The 25,182-nt window shown below is 36.5% G+C and overlaps 2 protein-coding genes across 3 annotated transcripts in view; one reads left to right on the forward strand and one right to left on the reverse strand.

Moving 5' to 3' along the window:
• The first annotated feature begins 262 nt into the window (after positions 1-262).
• LOC132633226 (diacylglycerol kinase 1-like) lies at positions 263-14,068 on the forward strand. Of its 2 annotated transcripts, none has more exons than XM_060349898.1 (14): positions 263-523; positions 641-694; positions 2,469-2,676; positions 2,785-2,907; positions 2,986-3,114; positions 3,333-3,418; positions 4,169-4,292; positions 9,722-9,770; positions 10,109-10,191; positions 11,495-11,562; positions 12,112-12,186; positions 12,564-12,651; positions 12,784-12,900; positions 13,169-14,068. In XM_060349898.1, the coding sequence occupies exons 1-14, from the start codon at positions 477-479 to the stop codon at positions 13,490-13,492; spliced, it is 1,575 nt and encodes a 524-aa protein (XP_060205881.1). In that variant the 5' UTR covers positions 263-476; the 3' UTR covers positions 13,493-14,068. The 2 variants fall into 2 exon arrangements, with proteins under 2 accessions (XP_060205881.1, XP_060206372.1); XM_060350389.1 differs by having other exon boundaries at positions 2,785-2,817.
• A 571-nt stretch (positions 14,069-14,639) lies between these two features.
• The window catches only part of LOC132628590 (cyclic nucleotide-gated ion channel 4-like), a 57,700-nt gene continuing 47,157 nt past the window's right edge, over positions 14,640-25,182 (reverse strand). Inside the window, exon 8 of the mRNA XM_060344372.1 lies at positions 14,640-14,996. Coding sequence (XP_060200355.1) covers positions 14,975-14,996 — 22 coding nt within the window. The 3' untranslated portion in view covers positions 14,640-14,974. The remainder of the gene's footprint in view (positions 14,997-25,182) is intronic.

Here is a 25,182-nt window from a genome sequence, read left to right on the forward strand (position 1 = left end):
TAGTAAAAAATTTCAACGTGTAAACAGTTAGTTTCATACTAATATTAGTTTATAGATTTGTTAGTATATTATAATACTCATATGGAGTATATAAATTGTATATGTAATTATATACTTCGATACGATATATATATTCAGTTTTCCAATACCATAATACCGAAATCGCGGTATCGAAAATTACTATAATTCGGTACCATGCTTACCCCTACTTCCATGCATTCAATTTATCTCTAAACTAACTAATCAAAAGCTAAAACGGCTATGGAAATGTATGCGCAAATTTTCTTCACGCGTATTTTGATAATTCAAGCCCTCCTTGGGAACGAAATTTCTTCCATGTGTGGGCTTGAAAATTCTTCCAATAAATTCAACTTTCTCTTCTCTTTATATAATACAATAATTTTACATGCATAATTTGAATTGCTACAAACGTACATGCTAATATCTGAAGCAAAATTTGAATTGCTTATAAAATCATGGTTATGGATTCAAAATCATCGGTTCACAATTTCATTAACAAAAGGTGGCTTTTCTTTTTCTTTTTTCTTTTTTCAAAATATTCTCTACCAATAATGCACATGCAGGTTCTGCATTTTTTATTTTAATTTGCTCCTAATTTGTTGCTTGTATATTTTTGCAGTATTTTACATAGAGAGGATTTGCAGGATTCTGCTAATGTGATCGACGAGGGAAGGTACGTAAAAGAGCAAAATTATTGTCTATAACGACATCGTTTGTCTGAATATTTTTTGGTTGCAATGACAAAATATTGTTATAGATAACATATAATATAACATGACATGAAAATTCGTTTTTTTTTTTTTAAAAAACTTGGCTATACAGGATGATTGTTATAGAGAAGCCCGACGGTACTTCATCACTACTATTTATGATAATTATTTCACAGTCCTTTTTTTCAAAAGAAAATTGGTACTTCAGGGATTTTTCGTGATCGAGCACCTTTTTGCTTGTTTAGTGTGCTACCTGTTCATATATGAGATTAAAGCAGAGGATATTTATAAATACTTAGCGATCCTTTTAAACAAGTATATATGTTGCGTATACCCTACTTAAGCTAAGTCGTTGTTACTTAATGCTCCCTCGTTTCAATTTGTTTATTTGGTTTTGACTTGACATGAAGTTTAAGAAAGTAGAGAAAACTTTTAAATCTTGTGGTCTTAAACTAAAAATATGTTTAATGTATCAAAATACCCTTTAATCTTGTGGTGTTAAATATGTCACATGGAAAGTTGGAACTGAAGAGCTACCAAAAAAGGAAAGAGACATTCTTTTTGAAACAGACTAAAAAGGAAAGTAAGACACATAAATTGAAACTGAGGGAGTAGATGAATTGAATGAGACTAACAACTCAGGGGGAGAGAGCTTGTTGTATGTAAAATTAAACTGTGGAATGCTTGGATTGGGTTCTCTTAGGCTCTCTTATTTTTTTTTTTTTTTTTTGATAAATGTGGTGTTCAAGCTAGCTTGCGCACACCGACTGTTCATGGGGTACATGTTACCTCCCATTAGCACAGGTATCGGGTAACTCTGTCTACTAAGGTTTGGATAGATGAGAAGAAATCCCCTAGTGTTTTTGCCTCTACTGGCTGGGATTTGAACCTGAGATCTCATGATTCTCAACCAACTCCTCTTAGGTTATATTCACCAATACTTCAGATAATCATATGTTTCCCATGAGAAGTCGGAGAATATTGTTGAAATATGGGATATTGAGTTATGCAGTGTGTTGATGTGAACATTATGAGGACAGCAAAATGGAAGGTTTGACACAATGAAGAAAAAATGCGAAGTAGTAACTGGAAGTGCATCTTTTTTATTGCTTAGTAATATTTAGACAAGTTTTCTTGATCTTTGTGAAGAATGATCATGACTTTTGGTGGTTTAAAGTAATAATAACATGGATCCATATAGACCAAGGATGTCGAGAAGGTAATTCTTAGGGAAATCTCAACTTTAACTGAAAAGTACTCCGAACTGGACTTCTAAGACAAGGACACTCCAAATAAAGGAAGAGTATATTGAACTAATTTCCCTATTTGATTCATATAGACCTGAAGTGACAGAACGTTTTATGAAAAGCAGAATTAGTAGAATGCTTGAGTGAAGAAACTAGAATCTAAACAGAATAACAAGGGGACATCCGTGAACTCCTAAACCTTACTAGAATTTAATTAAATTTGGTCCATCTGCTAATGTACTGTATCGCTGTATGCATGTTTGATCTTGAATTATGAGTTCCGGTCCAAATCACAGTGTTACAGGTTAAATTCTTTTATTTCTTTCGAATACGTCTCCCATGAGGTGTTTGTATTTCTTATGCATGAAATCTGTGTAACTGATCCATTTGCTGGCCTTTACATAGTTGAGACAAGGTCATCCCCTTAACAGGCATCCTGACAATCTACCGCTGAAATCTCAAATCATATATATGTCCCTTCTTTTTGCAGTCATATAGCATCTTTTGGGGATTTTGAAGCTGAGAACTTTTTGGAGGACTTCTACATTCCTGATTACTTACTTCTTCCTGAAGCAGAATTGAGAAAAGGCTACAATACACCAGCTTGTCCTGTACTAGTATTTATCAACTCCAAAAGCGGTGGACAGCTAGGGGGAGAACTTCTTTTGACATATCGTACTCTTCTAAATGAAAATCAGGTTTTTCTTTCCCTTCCTTGATATGCATTGCTGTGATTTTAATCTTTTGTGGATTACAAAATGCACTGCAATTCTTTGAAGAGTTCACTGTGGGATAATTGCTTTCAGGTGTTTGATTTGGCAGAAGTGGCCCCTGATAAGGTTCTACACCAATTTTACTTCAATTTAGAGAAACATAAGCAATGTGGAGATAGCTTGTCTGACGAAATTGAAAGGAGATTGAGAATCATTGTCAGTTTCGTAATTAAATGAAGCATGTTGGATCATATTTAATTTGCTTGTTATATCTTAAGCAATTTTGTTATATAGGTGGCAGGTGGAGATGGAACAGCAGGCTGGATTCTTGGAGTTGTTTCAGATCTCAAACTAGCTCGCCAACCTCCAATTGCAACCGTGCCATTAGGAACTGGAAACAATCTACCTTTTGCATTTGGTTGGGTAAGATTACAGTAATCCTTTTGCCTGATGGCAAAATTCTCTTGTAATTATTTGCAAACCTGTTACCATTACACATATTTCTAATAATTGTAGACTCTTCAATTGTATAGAGTGGAATTATTTTTCTTTTACTAGCAGAATATGGTCTCTATGTTAGTCAAATCCTTGTAGTCAATCAATAATGTTACATCTGCTTGAGATTCTCCTAATAATTGCAGGGGAAGAAAAATCCAGTTATTAACTGCGAATCGGTGAAGGCATTCCTAGATCAAGTGAAACATGGAAAAGAGATGAAAGTTGACAGGTAAATATTGGCTTACTTGAGCGGTGAAAGGTCTTCTGCTTATCTGCTTGTCAACAAATTGATAACTGTTCACTGAGGCTATCATCACTTCGTTTATTGTTATAAATGAATGATTGAATACTTCATTATATGTAATGCATCATAACATCTATTAAATTTTTAACACTCATGGTGTTTAAGTACTTCATAATATAAACGCTAGTTCATTAGGCAATTATACTATGGGGTTTCCGCTGAAAGTCAAGTGAATGAAGAACAAACTACCATTGATTGTCTGAATTCAAAATGTTCAAATCATGACATAAGACTTGTTAACGACGTCTTATGGAACTGTCTGTGGGTAATCTGAATCTAATTAAACTCGTAAGGGATGTATGATGCGTGTGCACTTTGTTTCGTTTTTATATCTTCTCATCTTAAAAGGTTCACTTATGTGATAGAATGAAGACAACTTGTTTGAAAAACTTAGATATCTTGATTAACTAACCATCCATTGTTATTTCTCCATCAGTAGGAAAGCATGAAACTTTTTTCAGAATAATACCTTAGGAGATTTATCTAGAATTTGTGCACTAGTTCTTTTGGCTTAAACACTATCATGTTATGGTAAGGTCTGCGTACACTCCACCCTCCCCAGACGCCACTTGTGGGATTATATTGGGTATATATGTTGTTGTTGTACTATCATGTTATGTTGCTCTCCATTCGATTCAATTGAAATTCGCTGCTATGATGATCATTCTGTTTCAGTTGGCATATTCTTATGAGAATGTGGGCTCCTAAAGAAGGTTCTTGTGATCCAATTGCACCTCTTGAGCTACCACATTCATTGCATGCATTTCAACGTGTGTCTCAAACTGATGCTTTGAACAAGGTACATCTGAGTCTGTTTCCCCTTCATGGATTTACATGTCCTTATGAGCAAAATGCTTTTGTCTTGGACGCTATCAGACAGCAAAAATACATATATCTTTCCTGTGAAAAGTATCTAGGTTTTTCTTCTCTCTCACCACTGGAATATGGTACTCTATAATATTCTTGTGCTTTGTAAGGATCCATACATTGGATTGACATTCAGTTTCAGTATTCTTTCTAGATGCTGGAGTCCCTCTAACAACTAAACAATTAGGTTAATTGATGTTTGATGTGTTAGCATAATGGACAGATTGTAGAATATCTTAAGAGAAAACACGAGAGAAATTGAAGAATGACTATCTCAATTACTTCATCCCCATACATCAGAATACATTGGTATTTATATACAAGAGAAATAAGAGAGGAAAGGAAGTAAAATATCCTACACTAAATGTAAATCCTACAAAATATTTTTCATAATATTCTACCACTAATGTTACATAATATTCTACACTAAATGTAAAATATCCTTAATAATATTTCATATATTCATAGTATCTCTTCATATTCACCATATTGAGAATATCTTAATGTAGATATTCTACAATCTGTCCATTAGGCTAACATCCCCCCTCAAATTGATGCCGGTGGATCAACAGGCATCAATTTGCCTACTAGAAACAGATGATGTTGTAGTGCCACTGATTTTGTAAACACATCAGCTATTTGAAGATCACTGGATACATGTGGAAGAGTAATAACTCTTCTATCTACAGCTTCTCTGATAAAATGACAGTCCACTTCAATATGCTTGGTTCTTTCGTGATAAACTGGATTGGTTGCAATCTGAATGGCACTTGTGTTGTTAGCATGAAGAGGAGTAGGACTAGATTGAGGAAATCCTATCTCTGCAAGTAAACCACGAAGCCAAATAATCTTGGAACAAACAGTAGACATTGCTCGATATTCAGCCTCCATTGAAGATTTTGAAACGCGATCTTGCTTCTTGCTCTTCCAAGATATCAAAGAATCTCCGAGAAACATGCACCATCCCGTGACAGAGCGGCGAGTATCAGGACATCCAGCCCAATCAGAATCACTAAACATTTTAAGCTGAACAGGAGAGACACTAGGAAAAAATAATCCACGAGTAGATGTTCCTGAGAGATATCGAATGATGCGACGAACAACCACTAAATGTAGATGATGCGGAGTCTGCATAAATTGACTGACTTGTTGAACTGCAAAAGAGATATCAAGCCTAGTAATAGTAAGATAATTTAGGCTCCCAACTAATTGTCGAAACAAAGTTGGATCAGGAATAAGATCTCCTTTATCACGGTGATACTTTACATTCAATTCCAATGGAGTATCAACAGAGGGTGATTCTTGAAGACTAGCCAAAGCAATCAAATCCTGAGTATATTTGTGCTGGTTTAAGAAAACACCTAAAGAATTATAATGAACTTCCAACCCCAAGAAATATGTAAGAATACCAAGATCTTTCATATGAAAAGAATCCTTAAGTTGCTGCTGGAGGCTAGTGATTAATGAAGAATCAGTTCCTGTGATAATGATGCCATCTACATATACCAAAAGAAGAACACAACCTGTAGATGTTTTCCAAAGAAACAAGGATGAGTCATAGTTACTTTGTTCAAAAGAGAATTGAAGCAAAGTAGATCGAAACTTATCAAACCAAGCTCTGGGAGCTTGTTTTAATCCATACAAAGATCGCTTCAACTTGCAAACATCTGATGTGGGTGATGAAAACAAACAGGTGGAGGTTTCATATAGATATCTTCTTTCAGATCACCATGGAGAAAAGCATTTTTTACGACCATTTGATGAAGAGGCCAGCTCTGTGATGCAGCAATGGCAATAATAGTTCGCACCGTAGTCATTTTTGCTACTGGTGCAAAAGTCTCCTCATAATCCACATCATACTCCTGTTTGTTACCAAGGATAACCAAGCGAACTTTGTACCTATCAAGAGTTCCATCAGAATGAGGTTTAATTGAATAAACCCATTTACATCCAATTGGCCGGACATTTGAAGGACATGAAACAATGTCCCATGTGTCATTTTCTTTAAGAGCCAAAAGTTCTTCCTCTATTGCTTTCTGCCAACATTCATGCTTGGAAGCTTGTGAGTAACTAGTTGGAACAGAAATGGTGGATAAAGTAGAGGAAAAACCATACCAATTAGGAGTACTTCGCAGTCTAGTAGACCGTCGAGTAGGCTCAAGTGAAGCTGGCCTTGAAGAAATCTCAGATTTTGGTTGTGGAGCAGTCTCAGGTGGCGGATCAGTTTCGGGAGGGGGTAAAGCTGGCCGACGTCGTTCATACACAAATCCAGGTTTGAACCTCTTAGAAGAAGATGACAAATCCTCAAAAGTAGGAAGAATAGGAGAAACAGAAGATGACTCAACATGAGTAGGAAAGAAATATTGATTCTCAAAGAAAACAACATTTCTAGAAATACGAAATTTGTTAGAACTTGGATCATAGCAAATAAACCCTTTCTGAGAAGTACTATAACCTATAAAAGCACATTTAGTAGACTGAGCAGAAAGTTTATTGCGTTGAGAAGGAGGCAGATGTACAAAACAAACACAACCAAATGTATGAAAATTATGATAGCTAGGATTATGATGATAAAGGCGATAATATGGAGACTCAAGATTTAACACTTTAGATGACAGTCTATTAATTAAATAGAAAGCAGTAGACAAAGTTTCCACCCAGTATTTGGATGGGACAGAGGACTCAATCCATAAAGTACGAGTGACATCTAAGAGATGACGATTTTTACGCTCAGCAACCCATTTTGCTGTGGCGTATATGGGCAAGAGCGTTGTGAGACAATTCCTTTCTCAAGCAAGAAATTATTGAATTCATGAGAAATATATTCTCCACCAGAATCAGATCTTAATATTTTGATGCATATAGAAAATTGATTCTCAATGTAAGCCAAAAATGTCTTGAATATGGAAAATACCTCAGATTTGAAACGAAGAAAATATACCCATGTAAACCGACTATAATCATCTATAAATGTCACAAAGTATTTGAAATGAGCATGAGAAGTAATTGGTGAAATGCCCCAAACATCACTATGAATGACATCAAAACATTTTGTAGCACGACTACCAAAATTAGGAAAAGGAAGAGTTTTACTTTTGCCTAATTTACAAGTTGAACAATCAAAAGAAGCAGCTGAAAATTGATTTTTATTTCCCAATAAACCAGAATTCGATAAATGAGACAACACAATAGAATTTGGATGTCCTAGATGCTTATGCCAAACCTCAATCTTAATAGTAGTAGAAGTATAAGCAAAAGATAGAACATGAGGAATGGAAAAATATATAGGAAACAATCTTCCAACTTTAGGCCCCTTCGCGATTACCGTCCCCGACACCTGATCCTGCACAAGACAACCATTACGAGAAAAATTCATATCACAATTATTTTCTACCAATTGTCCAACTGAAATAAGACTAGTTGAGAGTTTTGGTGGAACAAAAACATTCTTGAAAGTTGGAGTAATGCCCCCAACCTTGGTAATGGGTAAATTACTACCATTGGCAACCTGAATCTGTGATGGACCGTGATATTTACGAACATTTTTTAGTATACTTGTTGAGTTGGTCATATGATTGGAAGCACCAGAATCAACAAGCCAAAGATTAGATGCAACATCATTACCTTGTAATCCCAAAGCCGAAAAGGCTGACACGATCATTTGTTGGACCATTTCAGGAGTAAGAATTTGTCCTACAGAAGATGAGTTATCAGTAGTGGAACCATTTACCTCAGCTTGAAAAGCATTGACCCTACGATTTTGAGGGCGTGTGGGACACTCTTTGATAATATGTCCCCGTTGTTTACAATAGTTCAAAACTTCTTGCCCCAATTGCTTGCAATATGACCATATTGCTTGCAGCTATAGCATTGAGTTCTAGTCATATCCCTGCCCTTTCCTTTTCTTTGAGCAGCAAATGCAACAGTGACATCATTTGCTTGCTTGAAAGCATTTTGTGTGACAAGACGTTGCTCTTCACGGAGTAATTTCCTAAAACAAACATCCAAAGAGGGAGACGGGTCACGATTCATCAAGTTAGAGCGAACACTCTCAAAATCGTATGGCAATTTCATCAAAAATTGGTCTCGCTTGCTTTGCTCATGAACTGCTTGAATTATATAGAGAGATTCAGCATGTACTTTAGCATAAACAATATCAGTAAATTCAACCCATAAATTCTGAAATCCAGAATAATAATCCTGAACAGAGAGACCTCCTTGAGAGTAATTAGCAATTTCATGCTCTAGCTGAAATCTTCTAGCGCTATTGTCTTGATTGTAAACCTTTTGTAAATAATCCCACATGGCCTTTGCAGTCTTGTACGGCCTGAGATTAAGAACAATAAGAGGGTCAATTGACCCTAAAATCCATGTCATCACCCGAGCATCCTTGACCTTCCACTGACCTAACTTTGTAAGATCAGTAGGAGTAGGATCACTTCCATCTATATGGCCCCATGATTCTTTTCCCGTGACAAAAAGTTGAAACTGAAATTCCCAAGCTGAATAATTTTTTCCAGTGAAACGAACACTGAAAGACTCAAATTGATGTGAAGTCATGTTTCTGAATAGAGAAAATCAAAAACACAATGACACGAAAACAATAGCTAGAATAACCAAAACCAAAACCAAAAGCCCTAGATTCTTAGGACTGCTTGTTGACGAACAGTCAAGATAACTAAACTTTCAAAAAAAAAAAAAAAGCTCTAATACCATGTCAAGAACAGAGAAAACACGAGAGAAATTGAAGAATGACTATCTCAATTACTTCATCCCCATACATCAGAATACATTGGTATTTATATACAAGAGAAATAAGAGAGGAAAGGAAGTAAAATATCTTACATTAAATGTAAATCCTATAAAATATTCTTCATAATATTCTGCCACTAATATTACATAATATTCTACACTAAATGTAGAATATCCTTAATAATATTTCATATATTCATCATATTGAGAATATCTTAATGTAGATATTCTACAATCTGTCCATTATGCTAACATGATGTTCACCTATGTAAGTTTGCTTTAGATGTTAGAGTTGGAGCTAGGATTGAAGTTTATGGATTCTTAACTTGCCATTGAACACTTGTTTTAGTTACTGGGTTCACAATTAAATATTGATACATATTTAATGGATTTCCTAGTACAAATATAGGGTCTAAGAAAAAGCTATTGGGTTCTTGTAGGCAGTACCTGATATTGTAGCTTCGCTTCTGTTAGATGTCTGATACTCTCTCAAAGAAATCTATATATGAACTTCAATTAAAATATGGGTTCCTCATTCACCTGTTTATTTAGTGATGTCTCTTTTACAAAATTTTACTTCATCTGAAAGTGTATTGTGTTCATTTTCAGGAGGGCTACAACACTTTTCGTGGAGGATTTTGGAATTACTTCAGCATGGGTATATCCGTGGCTTATTTATGGGTTTTTACATTTTTATAGTTTCCACTGTACTCACGAGAGCAAAAAGAAATCTTGGGAACAGGAGATGCCACATTTTCCCGTTGTTGCGTGAACTATCTGGAGATATTGGTTTTTACAAAAAACTTTGATCTATATGCAAAACTTTATGAGTTGTATATACTTAAGGGTCACTACATCTAGAGTCTGTTCACTAAGCTTTTGGATGGTATATCATGCTTGTATCAAGAACTTGATGCTTGTGTATTGTTATTCTCATTCCTGAGTTTTGGACAAGGTTTCACCTTTTTCCCTTTTTGGTTTTACTTTAACTTGCAGGAATGGATGCTCAAGTTTCATATGCATTTCATGCCGAGAGGAAGCTAAATCCAGAAAAATTCAAAAGCCAGTTAGTTAACCAGGTATTATATTGTCATTTGGATCAACTTAATTCCTACTTCTATTGCTGGTTTATCGGAGAATAAAAGCTAGTTAGTTATTCAAGTACCGTACTGTCGTTCCGAACATGGTGCGGTCAACTTAATTCCCTAGTTGTAATGCTGGTTTGTCATGGAATAACAGCTATTCTTATGCACTTACAACAGTTTCATGTTTTTATAATGTCAAATATTTCTATATAGTTTAGATGCTAAGACAGACTGACAGGAAATAATCAGATGGTTTCTTATAATAAAAATTCACATATAAATAAACAATATCAAGATAGCACATAGTTTACCTACTTATGTTGTCTATCTGTGATGACAAAGTAATTAACTTCCGCGGAATGTTTATGCAGAAATGAAACATTTACACTTCGTGGTTTTAAACTTTTATTTACTTTCATATCGAAGAATTGGATAAATCCCTTTCTCACTAAATGGCAACTTAAGGCATTTTCTTGATTGAGGAAACAAAGGATTCAGCTGAAAATATTTTTGTAATTTCTAAGGAGAAAATTCTCATAGGAAGAGAATTGCATGACACCAATTATGTGGACCAGAGCAGTATGAGATTAGTCCGTGCATAGTGAACTTCTATTGTTTGTATTTCTATATTTCTTTTCCATAATTAGCTTTCCAATAAACCATAACAAATCCCTAAAGGTTTGGGTGAGGGAGGTAGTATTTTTTGTGGATTCACAGTTCAACTGCTTATGGTCATGGATATGCTCTGCTAGGCAGAGTTGAGAGAGTAGAATGTATCTTTTTTACTTGAATCCCCTTAATGCTAATTTAGAATACTTCATAAGCTAAGCTCAGTCCCCACCATTGTGTCTTCAAACCTTGGTGAAGTTCACAAAAGATGCAATATAGGAGACTGACTTAATGGCATACAAATACATGCCTCTTATGGACGGGCAGGTGCTGAAACTGTGATTTAAGCACTTGCAGAAAATTGAAAAGATGGGATAATGATCCATGAAGTGTAGGACTGAGACTTGGTTTTTTACGATGCAATGATAGATCTAGTATTAACCATCGGGATCTGGTCCTGATGTCATTACTTGGTGTCTTTTCCTCTAACTTCTGCATCCAATTTGTAACTATAGGCCTCTCACACTAAGTCACACAAGCAGACTGTCACTCTCGCTTGTGGCTGTTTATTCAATTAATTTTCTTTAAAAATGCTTGTGCAGCGTCGGCGCACTTTTGTTTTTCCATTCTTAAATTATTATTTTTTAAGATTTCTTATGGTCTTTCTCTTTGTTTATGATTTTGTTAGAGTACTTATGCAAAGCTTGGATGTAAACAAGGATGGTTTTTTGCTTCTCTTATGCATCCATCATCAAGGTTAGTCTTCTTGTCAAGTTAAGCTGTCTATTTCACTGGTCATATCCTTAGTTCCCTTAATTATGAACACATACCATTGCCTTTTCAACTGCCGGTGTGACCATTAGTTTGGTCTTGGAAAAACTCATAGTTGTAGTTCCAAGAGATTCTTCTTTTCCTATGCTACGGAACAGAAGCTAATATACGTAGGACCTGGTCAACTATAAGCATTAATAGAAGTTACATGGTCATTATGCCAAGAAGTTGAAGAAATCTCAGTCAATTTTTGTTGTGGTTGTACCATTTGCATCTTTTATTCTCATTGTGCAATGAAATTGGCAGTGCTTTGTGAATGCCGCTCTCAAACCTTCGTATCTGATTATGTTGTCACATAGTTGCATACCAGGACATTTACGATCTTGTCATCTTTAACATTTACCACCTATTGTGTCAAAAGATTCCATAATAGCTATGTCTTCTGCATTATTAGTATGTGATGATGATGATGATGTTATAATACTGCGTTTCTTTATCATTATAGTTCCGTTAACACATTGATCCATTCTGCAGAAACATTGCGCAGCTAGTAAATGTGAAAATAATGAAAACGCCAGGCGAATGGATAGACCTCGACATACCTAGAAGGTAGCTGCACATGGTGCTCTTTTATATTTTGCATTCTTTTTCTTATTTCTTTTTAATCTATGTTAGCTGATAGAATGTACCATTCCGGAAAACTTAGACAAATAGATCTTCCCATGTTGGTCAACATGACCTGTGTATATTAAACTTTGTCTTCTCATGTCATCCCTGTGATTTAAGCTGATGCATATTAAGATTTCATCATATTCTTAGCAGCGATAGTAGGCATTGATTTCTTTTTAGAAGTTGAGAGTAAATTCTATCGAGACTGAAGTTTCTGATTTCCTCAAATGAGGAACAAATTGTACTGCAACTGGTCACTTAGATGGTTTGTCTCATCGTAAATTACTGAATATTTTAATACTTGATTGAATGTGCAGCATCAGGTCTATTGTCTGCCTCAACTTGCCCAGCTTTTCTGGAGGATTAAGTCCTTGGGGAAGTCCTAACAAGAAGAAGCTCCATGAGGTCAATTTTCCTACTTTTTTCAGTATCTTCTGTGTGATTCTAAATTATGAATTGCTATCTATGAAAAGATACGTTGGATGGATCCATTGATCAAAGCTTTGTTTGGATTCTTTTTTGTTTGTAATTTTGCAGAGGGACCTCACTGCCCCATATGTTGATGATTGTCTTCTTGAGGTTGTTGGTTTTCGAAATGCTTGGCATGGACTTGTTTTGCTGGCTCCAAGAGGGCACGGGACACGCCTTGCACAGGTTATTTGATTTTGAAAGATTCGTAGAATAGACATTTGTTGGTGTGGTATTTTAATTTGCTAAACTCCTTCGGTTAAAAAGGATGTGCAATATAAAACGAAGCTAAAATATTATATTTTTGCCAAGTAAAATCTATCTATTTGGGGAGGCATTACTCTCTTCTTATAGTACAACTTCTTATTACGTCTATAGTGTTTTATGATCAGCTGCCGTTGAAGTTTAAATCATATATAGATTTACATTTTTCTTTACCATTCTATATTGATAGGCGAACAGAATAAGGTTTGAGTTTCACAAGGGTGCGGCTGAGCATACATTCATGAGGCTTGATGGGGAGCCATGGAAACAACCCCTTCCCATAGATGATGACACTGTTGTTATAGAAATTTCTCACTTTGGTCAAGTGAGCATGCTTGCAGGTCCAGATTGCCGATCTGCAAGTATAAATGATCCTACTTCACCGCACTTTCAGGAGGATGAGTTGTATGACAGTAGTGAACAAGATTCCGAAGAGGAATCAGCAGAAAGAAGAAAGTTGGGTGCAGCTGACACATTCCGGATGCCAGATAGTTTTGATATAAATGCAAATTAGTTAACTGTTCAGAGACTTGCTTCATCTCACCGGTTATGAAGTATACAAACTTACAAGGACTAGCTTGCATAGGCGTAGGGGCGGATTGATCAGAATTTCAACTTTATGGTTCGAATATGGAATTCTACCATCCCATCTAATTGCTAGGTTCGAATCCATTCATTATACTAAGCGGATTTTTTTACACATATATAGGGATGAACCTAGTAGCTTCTTCACTCGATCCACCCCTGCATAGGCATCCGAGCTGGCTAGTTAGTGTAATGTGCTAGAAAGCAACCAATTCTGGGCTATTTGTACATAATGCCCCTTCCCTCTCCAAACTCCACTTTTTTTTTTCTATTTTTGTGTGAGTTAGTTGCTGGATTTTGGACCATTGACAGTCCTCCATGTCCAGAGAGGATAGAGTTACTGGGGACGTGTTGTTGTAGTTCAACAGGTCCTAATATCATGGTCCTGGCTTTTTTAGGCTCTCTGATCTGTGGAAGTATCGCTCATGTATGTACCTGTAGATATGGGAACTATGCAAAATTCATTTTTATTGGTCATTTGTTATGCAAAATTCATTTTATTGGCCATTTGTTATAACCGCTAGTAAGGTAAAGGTAGCAATTGAAAGCAAGAATTTGCGTGGGGTGTTCCTATAGGAGTCTCCTATTTAATATTTTGTCCCCGTTTTAAAATATCTTGCAAAAAATAAACTCCTTTTGTTATACTATATATACATTGCCCTTGACTAATGAACCAGAAGACAGGACTAAATAGAATCAATGATTGAAATACTAAACCCCATAAGTTTGGTCAATCGAATTTGCGGATTTCGCATGAGAGATTCACATTGGATATGCCAAATTGCTCTGTCTACAAGAGTGTCACTAAACCGTTTAATTCTACCTATATTGTTCGATACCGCGTAACTTGTAAGCAATTTAATAAGATATGTAAGATAAGTAGAATGTGTCACGACCCAGCCCCGTGGGCCGCGACTGGTGCTCTACTTGGGCACCCAAACGGACATACAAATTAAATCATCATAGCAAAGCTTAACACGGATTTCATATTCATCATTTTAAAACAAAGTTGAGAACGAATGTTATCTTGCGCGATTGCGCGTACAAAACATCATATCAGAATCAGAAGAGGCGGCGGAATATACATCGCCGAACACATGCACATATATCAAAAAGCCGGCAAGGCTATCAAATGGCACAACGGCCCAACACATAAACAAATGCACGCCGACAAGACTGCCATAACGAATAGAATCATATAAACACAACTGTACAGAAGTAGGCACACACACCCACAAATACGTCTACAGACCTCTAAACAGACCGATCAAAACATATGGCGGGACAGGGCCCCGCCGTACCCCTGAACAAACATATACATACATAGCGAACAAAATATATATCAACATATATGCTCTGAAATGAGAAGAGCATTCCAAACCGCAGAATGGGGATGTCCTAAACTGGTGAATCACCAAACTGTGCATCTGTACCTGCGGGCATGAAACGCAGCCCCCGAAGAACGGGGGTCAGTACGAAATGTGTACTGAGTATGCAAAGCAGAATATACAGAAATCAAACCTGAGACATAAACGAAACAGAAGTGCCGAACATAAGTGCAAATCCAATCATATCAAAATGTTTAGTTTCAAACATGTAAGTCATGCATAGGGTACAGAAGAATATGGTCACCCGCCCGTCGATGGCGCCATAACACAGCATAACACCAGAAAGTTTCAAATTTCCGTATCCCCTTCACATATCACATCACCGCATGTTGACACCCAATTTTGTCTCGCCTCTCCTCCGAAATACATATTTGCGCTTCTAATATTTTTTTTAAAAAAATAAAAATAAAAATAATAATACTATATATTATGTTTATTATAATTATTAATCTCTTATCAATAACGACATTTCATTATTCTGTTACAACTATTATTATTATCATTACTATTATTATTATTATTATTATTATTATTATTATTATTATTATTATTATTATTATTATTATCAATTTATTATTATTATTATTATCATCATTATTTTACTATCGCTATTATTGTTATTATCATTAATTTATTATCATTTTGTTGTTATCACTATTATTGTTATTATTATTAATTTATTATCATTTTGTTATTATCAATAATTGTTACTTATTATTATTATCATTATTATTATTATTATTATTATCATATTTATTATTATTATTATTATTATTAATTATTATTATCCTTATTGTTATTTTATTATTAATTATCAATATTTGTTATCTACTATTATTATCATATCTATTATTATTTTTTATCACCATTATCATCAGCATTATCATTATTACCATTATCATTATTGTTATTATTATTAGCAGTATTACTACTGCTATTTATTTGCTGCTATTATTTGGTATTATTGAAACCTGCATTTCTCAATGTTTTACCAACTACCGCATACACATCGCGTTTATTTCGCACATTTTAAAATGATAGCGTTTATTTATTGTTAAAATACTATTGCACGGTCATTGCAACATCATATATTTTTATTATCCGGATCTCTTATAATTACACGTCTTTCGCATTAGATAATATTCTGACACCCTTAGTACATTGTTAATCAAAATGGGTCTTTTATTCAAATTTAGAAGTCAAACTATTTCTTGCACTCGGTCCGCATTTTGACTTACCGGACCCCAAATCAAAGTCCGATTAACTCCTAATATTTTTTGGACTAGCCCATATTTTTATCTCAATTTTTAGACCAGTCTATGTTTTAATTCACTAGTCCATTCTTTTAATACCCAGTCTAAAAATTAACCCAGTCCACAAATGAACCAGGTTCGACCCATCCCCGTTCGAGATAAGGGAAACCTATTTAGGTTTCCCTTCATTTTTGGTTCCATCTCCGCCGCACCCCTATTCTTTCTCCCTCCTCTCTCCACGCTCACCTGCCTTCTCCACCTCCCCATCGCCGCCTCCACTACACCATCGCCTCCACTATACCATCACCTCCACTACACCACCGTCTCCCCATCCCCTTCTCTGCCACTCTCTTTCCCTTTACCCCTAAACCCTAGCCGCCGCACACACACACCCCACTGTTTTTTTCTCCATCCCACGCGTCTGACACTCCCACTCCACCACGTTCTCCTCTGACACCACGTTCTCTCCACCACCGTTTCACCCATACCTCTGTCTCCACCATAGCCTGTCCCCCACGCGTCTATTCCCTCTCCACCTCCGCCTGCTCTGACACCACTACATCTCCACCTTCTGTTGTTCCCCGCTCCCTTTCCCTTTATTCAACACAAAAATAAATGGTAGATCTATAAATGATGGAAAAAAATTCGAATTGAGGGGGATTTTTCGGGTTCATGAAATTACCCTCAAGAAACGGAGAAAAGATTCGAACCAAAAAGGGACGCAGTCGAAAAACCCCCTAAGAATTGAAGTGCTTGAATCGCCAAATTTCTCTAAAAGATACGAGTCTTTAATTGTTCTAGTTCCCCTGTTAAAACCTCGGCTTTCGATTTGTTCGATATCGTCATAAATATTAGATCCTATTCTCTTTTGCTGTGGGTGTTCGTTCGAATCCGAGCATACGCTAGTTCGAATTTCAAAGTGTTTCGAGTGTAGATCGAAGATCCGTACCCACTTCGCTGCACCCGAAGAAGGTAAATTTCCCTCCTTTAGGTTATTTTAGCATTTGTTTGAGTGTTTGAAATCGTTGATGCGATTTGTTGGCTTAGTTGTATTTTGGTTTTTCGTTTGTAGTTATTTTGGTTGAATTAAGCATATTCAGTCCTGTTCAGTTCAATTCCGTGGTTGTTTTAGCTTTATATACAAATTTAGTTTAGCCTGTTTTTAGTTAAACATGCCTTAGAAATTATTTCAGGTTAGTCTGTCTATGCTAAGCATGTATTATATATTGGTTTGGCTCTATGTTAGTCATGGTTTATATGTTGTCTTGCTAGAATGAATTAGTTAGTGAAATTTAGATGTCGTTTATTTTGAATCTGGTTGCGAGGTATACGTTAGTCCACATTCTACATGTTACCCGCTTAAGCATTGCCTGTTATTGTTTCTGTTGATCTCTTTACTGCGATAGATGTAATGCTATGGATTGATCAAATGCATTGGTAATAATATGAATGGTCAAAATGTGTTAGTGTTCAGTCTATTCGTGCATAAGGTCACGCCTTGTTGAAGCGGGATATGTCATAGTTTTTGTGCCTTTGTCATTTCCTTCTGATTAAATGGGAGCTGATACCATATGTCTCCATACTATGTGTAAAGATCCCATTTTAGTTTTGCCTGTTATCTAAATGGGAGCTTAGATAATCTTGGGGTTAAACTTGGAGTCATTTTGACCTAGGGTGGCTAAAATAATAAACTGTTTTTTTTTCTTAATGATATGTAGTGGGAATCAAAATGTTGTTTCATCTCAAAATGTGTTGCTGACCTTATAGTGAGACCTCTATGTTTACTAGGCACAAAAGAAGGGTGTTTTCTAAGATTGAAATATTGTATAACTTGAGTATTTAAGGTGATCAAGACTCTGTATGCTCCTTTAAATGATTCTGTCCAGACCTATAAACCACCAAGTGTTAGCCTTTATCTGTGTCCATTATAAGATCAGCATCTTTTCATGCCTAATCCCTCTTGCTGCTGTGTCAAGACATCCTCAACATATGAGAATTTGGTTACTGAACCTTGTCCGAATGGATGATCATTTAAAAGTGTTTCAAAATGATGATGCCTGCTGACTAGCATACCAACCACGTTGCCCTATTATTGTGATGTATTTTGGTTTTTCTTGCACAACTGTGTCTCTCTTTAGCTTCTGCAAATGGATAATAAAATATTTTAGAGTCAACCAACGATCAGAATCTGATCATGCTTGTCTCCAGAGGATAAGAAAGGTGCATGTTTTGTCCAAACTAGGCATGATAATGTTTTGTCTTGGTCCCATAAGCCTGGATAAAATGTATGACTATATGTGTTTATATGACAAAAAAAAGGGATTGCATTCTCTTTCTATTTGGGACAAGAGTTAAAACTGCCCTGTTGTAGTTGTATTCCCTTCCTTGTTTCTTCTTTCCATTCTTTGTGGTGTTTGAAATGAGGAAAAGATACATCAGGTATGTAGAATATATTTATTTCATATATGCTTCAGTGCACATATCAGATTTTATATTATGAATAGTTGAAAAGAGAATCAATGTGTGTATTGTCCGAGTAAGGCTTGAACTGGTGTATTCCTTATTCTTGTGACTTCTACCATTTTAATTGGGCTTGCATTTACTCTCATTTGACTGTTTTCGTTTGGTATCTAGGCCTCATTGCCCATTTTATCTGTTTCGTATGTCATTAGCTTCGGCTGTAAGCTTTCATTTCGGGCATTGAACTTTTGCTCTCTAAGTGTCATTTTCTTGTGTTATGTGCTAATTCAAGCTGTGTACTTAGTTTCTTTATTCAAACCTTTGTCTTTCATTGTATACTAATCTTTTCCTTTTCATTTTTATGCATGACCTTCGCATACGAGTCCGAGGGACTCGTCTCCCGCACTCGGTGTTGGGCCAAGGCCCAACGAAATACGATTTCCCATCTGTCCAGTTTCCGTCCACAACCAGAAGAAAAAATAGGAAAGATTCTGGGCCAAAGCCCAACGGCAAAGTAGAACGCAACAGCAGTCCACATGGGCTGAGCCCATTAATTTATTTTATGCCTTTATTTTATTTCCTGTGCAGTTAACTTGTATTGTTCGACTAACCTTTTACCCCCTTTTTTTTCTTTTGCTTAGTCGAATTATAGGGATTTAGTATGATTGGTTTTTAGAATAATGGATAACTAATCTAAGGAAACTAATAGTTAATCCTGCAAGTTACATCTTCTTCTGTTTATATTAAAATTATTTATAGCATCTACGATATTTTTATCGTCATAATTGCTTTTCGAAATGGCGTGAATACATATTTTGAGTTAAAGGAATCATAATTTATTCTTACTATCTTAGAAAATCAAAATGGCATTAATACACAAATATAAACCCATATATTTATAAATAATTCTTCAAGTTTTAAGTCGATTACAATATTTTAAAATATAGTTAATAAAAAATGAAGAAAACTCACATTATCTCTTTTTTGTATTTTTTGTTTATATTTCTAAAAAATGCAAAACAAATTAATACCCTACCACTCGAATTATCTCAATATTTATTAAAACGCTGCATAAATTCACTTTTCCTACTTATATATTTTGTGCAAATCTTATTTTAAATAAACATTTTTCTTTTAAAGCCTTGGTGATATTTACAAGTTTTATGGCATTTGAAGTTTCCCTTTATGTCAGATTATTATATTTGGTATAAGTCTTATTCTAAATTGCATTTTTTTTTTTTACCTTAGCAGTATTTATAAGTATTACTTTAAATAGAACCATTATAACGACCTTTATAAATCTTGTTTTAAAGTCTTCTTTTATATTTTCAGTAAATCTTATTTTGATCAACATTATTTTCCCTTTAAAACTTTAGCAATATTAGCAAGCCAATTTTAGTCTCAGCTAATTTAACCTAAGTTTGGCCGGACAACCGTAGTTAACGGATTCTAAAGGATGCCTAACCCCTTCCCTTTAGGATAATATAGAGCCCTTATTTAGAATCACATTGGTTAAGCAGACTATTAATTGAGGTTTAGTTTTAACTTTGCCTTAGTTAACCTCCAGGTGTCCTAATTCACCGTTAAATCAATTAGGTGGCGACTCCTTAAAACAAAGCAATATAGGAATCTCCAATATGTTGTATTCCGCTTCAACCCGGGTAAAAATGGGGTATAACACCGCATAACGCCAAATATAAGTGGAACCCGACCCTCTTTTGCGAGTAGCTCGGTGAACCATAAACACAGCATAACTCCGGAGTATAACAAAGTGCGCACGACAACAGAACCGGTCCGGGACTCGGCGAAAGGAATAACAGAATGCACGAGTAGAGTCGTGAGTAGTCATATGCATAAAATCATTATCATAACCTCAAACATAAGTAAAATGATCATACTTGCAAATCGAAGTAATAGTCATATCAAATTCTTTCAAAAGTTCTCCGAATTACATAAAAGAAAGTCGCGGGACCCACGGGTGGTTATTTACCCGAGTCGGGCCCGCCTATGGAAAACATACCTATCATATGTCATATAGACTTCTACAAAAATTTTGGAGTAATCCGAGCATATTTGTGCAAGATATGGCATTCCAAAAATTTCGAACTTCTTTAAAGGGAACCCTTTTTATGCAAAATTCGGAAAACGATTATTTCAAAGACATAAGGGTTCATAGTTCATCAAATCATACCTAAGAGTGCCAAGGAACATATACGGATCATAACATGCTCGGATTTCGGATTTGGAATTTTCCTTAAGGCTCTAATTTAGCCTATGTAAACTAAGGCATGCCAAAAGAAAGAAGGTTGCTTCACATACCTCGTACACACTCCAAGATGGCCAATCTAAAGTAATTTCCGATCTACGCCTCGGTCTCCCCAAGGTCTACAAATACGTCAATGAATACCAAACATTAGCTAAGGGCACTTAAGCCATTCATTCCAACCAATCATTAAATTCTACAGAAAATTCGGCAGCATTTCCCCTGTAAATAGGCCATCCCGAGAATTTATCTCGCTCAAAATCAACAACAACAACAATTTATCTCAGCTATTTGAAAGACTGAAAGCGGCAGGCGTGGTATAACCTATTGAAGGGAAAATTCTCAATCCTATCCCAAAATGGTTTGATAGTTCCAAGCATTGCGCATATCATTCTGGAGTTCCTGGGCATGCCACTGAGGATTGCTATGGCTTCAAAAGCAAAATCGAAGCCTTGATTAAGGAAGGAACAATCCAGCTCACTGGAGCTCGACCCGATATGGATCGCCATCCCTTTTCCTACTCACGAAAACGCCAACATGAACATGATAATTATCAAAAAGTTAAGAATCAGAAGGAGGCTGTTACGCCAATTGGAAAAGATGGAGAGAGGCGTGTCATCAACGTTCGTTGCGCCTGTGGGGATGATTCGAAAACAAGTGCCAGTGAAGATGGCTGCAACAACTACTGAGACACCAACCATCCAGGGTACAGAACCAGGAGAGACTCTGAAGAACTGGACTTGTACTCCGTCCCTGATTCGCCAGGAGCCTTGGTGGCATGAACATGTAGTGAACTTGTTTTCTTTTATTGATGCTTGAACCGTACCCAAAATTTTGTTTGTTTTGCTTCACCTTGTGGAAGCTTGAATTGCAAAACTATGAATGCATTTCGGATTTTCCTTAATCATCTATTTTCTACTTTACTTATCAAATCTGCTAACTCTACGATTGTGACATGAACGAATAGACAAATCCTGAGAGAGTAACAAAGAAACTAGGGGACAAGACAAGATTCCGCTCGAGAAATTGAAATAGCCGATAGGTGACAACATAAGCCTAAAAGCTAGCAATTCAAGAAGAAATCAAAGTACGACATTAGGTTAGACAACCTAGTTTGCAACCTTTCCTTTAGTTGCGAACTACGCTTGACCTGATTCCTCGGTGGATACGTAGGCAGCCCACATAGGGACTCGGTCATACTAGGTTAGAATTTTTGCCATTCACATGCGTCCGAACTACGCTGACCTGATTCCCATGGTGGGATACGTAGGCAGCCCACATAGGGTTCGGTTGCTTTATAACAAAAATCCAAAATATCTTATGCGTCACGAACTACGTTCAGACCTGATTCCTTGGTGGATACGTAGGCAACCTATACAAGGTTCGGTCACAACATAACATAGGTTTAGTATACCCTCCAGAACCAAAACTGGGCATATTTTGGAAGATTAGACACGAGAAAAGTTGGACATCGACACTATTAAGGCTACTAGACAAGAACAGGACACACAAATGACCTTTCAAAGTTCTCGGAAGTGTCGCAATCGAAAGTTAGCAGGAATATCTTACAACTTGTATACATATATTTTCATATATATCTTTCCTTACATACATACACTTACGTATATATTTTTTCAAATGGAAGACTTTCCTTCAATTGTTTCACTACTGTTCATCTACCGAGGCTTTAAACGGAGGCCGCAAGATCCAAACAAACAGGATGAATGGGGCGCCAACAAAGTCAAGCTTCGAGCCAACACGAATCAACTTTCCCCCTCCCAAACTGAGAATTTTTCTTTGGATGCAGGAACTTAAAATCGCGAGATCAACAATTAAGTCTATCAATCAGGGCCATTGTGGCCTCGCCTCAAAAGCCATGCGGCTTTGCTTTCAGCCTTATTATTTTTATTTATTTTTTTTATTATTATTTTTTTTTTTTTATTTTTTTTTTTTATCAAAATAATTCTATAACTTTATACACCTGTTTTTGAAGGTTGACGAGATTAAAGACGAATCAAATCAGGATTACGTGCCATCAATTCAGCCTGTCACGATACCGTCGGACTACAAATTCTAGAGCTTCTTGTGTCTTTCTTTTACGGGTTATCTGGCATTGAACATTGTTTTGGCTGCGAATCTGCATTAAGGACGAGATACAATGGCAAAAAGATTCGAGTCATTCAACACCGGTGTGGGGTTGGTGCAAGCGCAAAATGAGGATAGCGAGAAGAATGTAGTACAAAGAAGCGTATTGGTCAATTTGGGAAATACCCTCAGCCTTCTTCCTAACACAAGTTCAGCTTCCAGCTCTACCCAAAACATTTCCTTCACTATCTCTCCTCACCCAGCTCCTACAAACATACCGCCAAGATACTCTATTAAACCAGAAGCTTTGCAAGTCACATTGATACCTAATGTCCAAAAGCCTGCACTTGCAGCGCCCTTCACAGAAAACCAGCAAAATCAGCTAGCGGTATACCCACACAAGAGATTGAGAAATGAAATGAATGCAATCAATCAGAATAACTCGAATAGAGAGCTTCACAATTTAAGGAGAATTATCGAAGAAGAGATGCGGGCAAGAAATGTCCAAAGCATGCTTCCGAATGTTGATTTGCCGCCAGGATTCAAAATGCCAAAATTCAACACCTTTAATGGCAGAGGAAATCCTGTTACGCACTTGAAGGACTATTGTAGCAGATTAATGGGAAATGGACAAAATGAAGCCATAAGAATGAAATTGTTCATTCAGAGCCTATCAGGGTTGGTGTTAGATTGGTACACGGAACAAGACTTTCGCAAATGGTACACGTGGGAGGACATGGCCCGTGACTTTGTAGAACATTTCAAATTTAACATCGGGGTTAGTCCAAATCTGTATGATATGCTTGAGATAGAAAGAATGCCACATGAGTCTTTTCAGGAATATGCCATCCGGTGGAGATTGGAAGCTTCAAAAATACACCCTCCGTTGCCCGAGAATGAGCTAATTTCAACTTTCATCCAAATGCAAAAGGGCATATATTATGAAAAGTTGTTATGTGCGCGGTTACGCGACTTTTCTGATTTAATTCAAGTTGGAAAGCAAGTAGAAGCGGGCATTCGAGCAGGAAAAATTGTTGACACTTCATCAGTACAAGAAACTTTTCAAGCCGAGACATTCAACAACTTGCAAGGCAAAAACAGAGAGACCGACTCAACTGTCAGGTCTACACGTCAGCCGCAATCGCGGCAGAACTATCAATGTTCGCGTGATCATGTATACTTTCATCAACGAGGCTTTCAAAATCAAACCGATCAAGCACAGTCTAGCTTACGACAGTCAGAGCACGCAAAATTCCGCACTTTTACTCCTCTTGAAGAGTCATTAACCAGCATATTCGAGAAAACGAAAGCCAAGGGACTCCTGAAGCCAAAGAAAGGATGGATCCCTAAAAGCCTACCGCCAGATTTTGATTGGTCCAAGAGTTGTGCTTACCACTCTAATATTCGAGGTCATGACACAGAAAATTGCCCGGCTCTTAAGCATAAGATCCAGAACATGATCGAAAAGGATAAGATAAGTGTGCAACAAAATAAATTGTACGACAATGATGGCCCTTCAGTTGCAAATGCAATTATTGTTACCGGTGATCGGTCAAAATTGGCACCGAGACATTTGAAAAGGAAGTGTAGGACTAAGTAAGACTATTGAAAGGACCTACCGTCACTAGCATTCTCCACCCATCATCTTTCCTTCTTGTAATTTTTGCTAAAGCTTGTTATGAACTACTTTCGACCTGATTCCTTCGGGATAAGTAGGCAGTCCATTCTCGGACACGGTCTTAAAATAGTGAAAATTCCGTCTTCCCCATGAAGCAACACTGGGGCAGCTTTGCAAATGGCCTATCATTATTCGACAAAAGCATGAATCGAAATCTCGAGCAATGTATTAGCGTCACCAGATTGTTGCAATGACATCACCTCGAGAAATGCAGATTCAACGCCAAAGCTTTGGTGTTCAATGCAAGGCAACCATTTTATTTTACACTAACAAATTTTCTTTGAGTAACGCAGGGGCATATTTTAGCTATTTTTGAAGGATATCGCACAGTATCAAGTCAGCAATTGCAAGATTCGGATAGAGCAAAGGGCAAAGTCAACTTAATACTGATTAAATTTGAAACTTACAAATTTCTTTGAGTGCAGGAACTTTTAGATGCAAATTTTGGCAGGGTAGAAGGTCCCCAAATCTTCGGCATTACGTCATGAATAT

The sequence above is a fragment of the Lycium barbarum genome, chromosome 1, assembly GCF_019175385.1.
Source record: "Lycium barbarum isolate Lr01 chromosome 1, ASM1917538v2, whole genome shotgun sequence".
NCBI lineage: Eukaryota > Viridiplantae > Streptophyta > Magnoliopsida > Solanales > Solanaceae > Lycium > Lycium barbarum.

Excerpts from the sequence above, each read along its gene's own strand:
- LOC132633226 (XM_060349898.1), top strand. The coding sequence starts at position 477 with ATGGTTATGGATTCAAAATCATCGGTTCACAATTTCATTAACAAAAG. Across the intron at positions 3,115-3,332 it reads TACCTTTTGCATTTGGTTGG|GGGAAGAAAAATCCAGTTAT; the intron begins GTAAGATTACAG and ends TAATAATTGCAG. Across the intron at positions 9,771-10,108 it reads TTGGAATTACTTCAGCATGG|GAATGGATGCTCAAGTTTCA; the intron begins GTATATCCGTGG and ends TTTAACTTGCAG.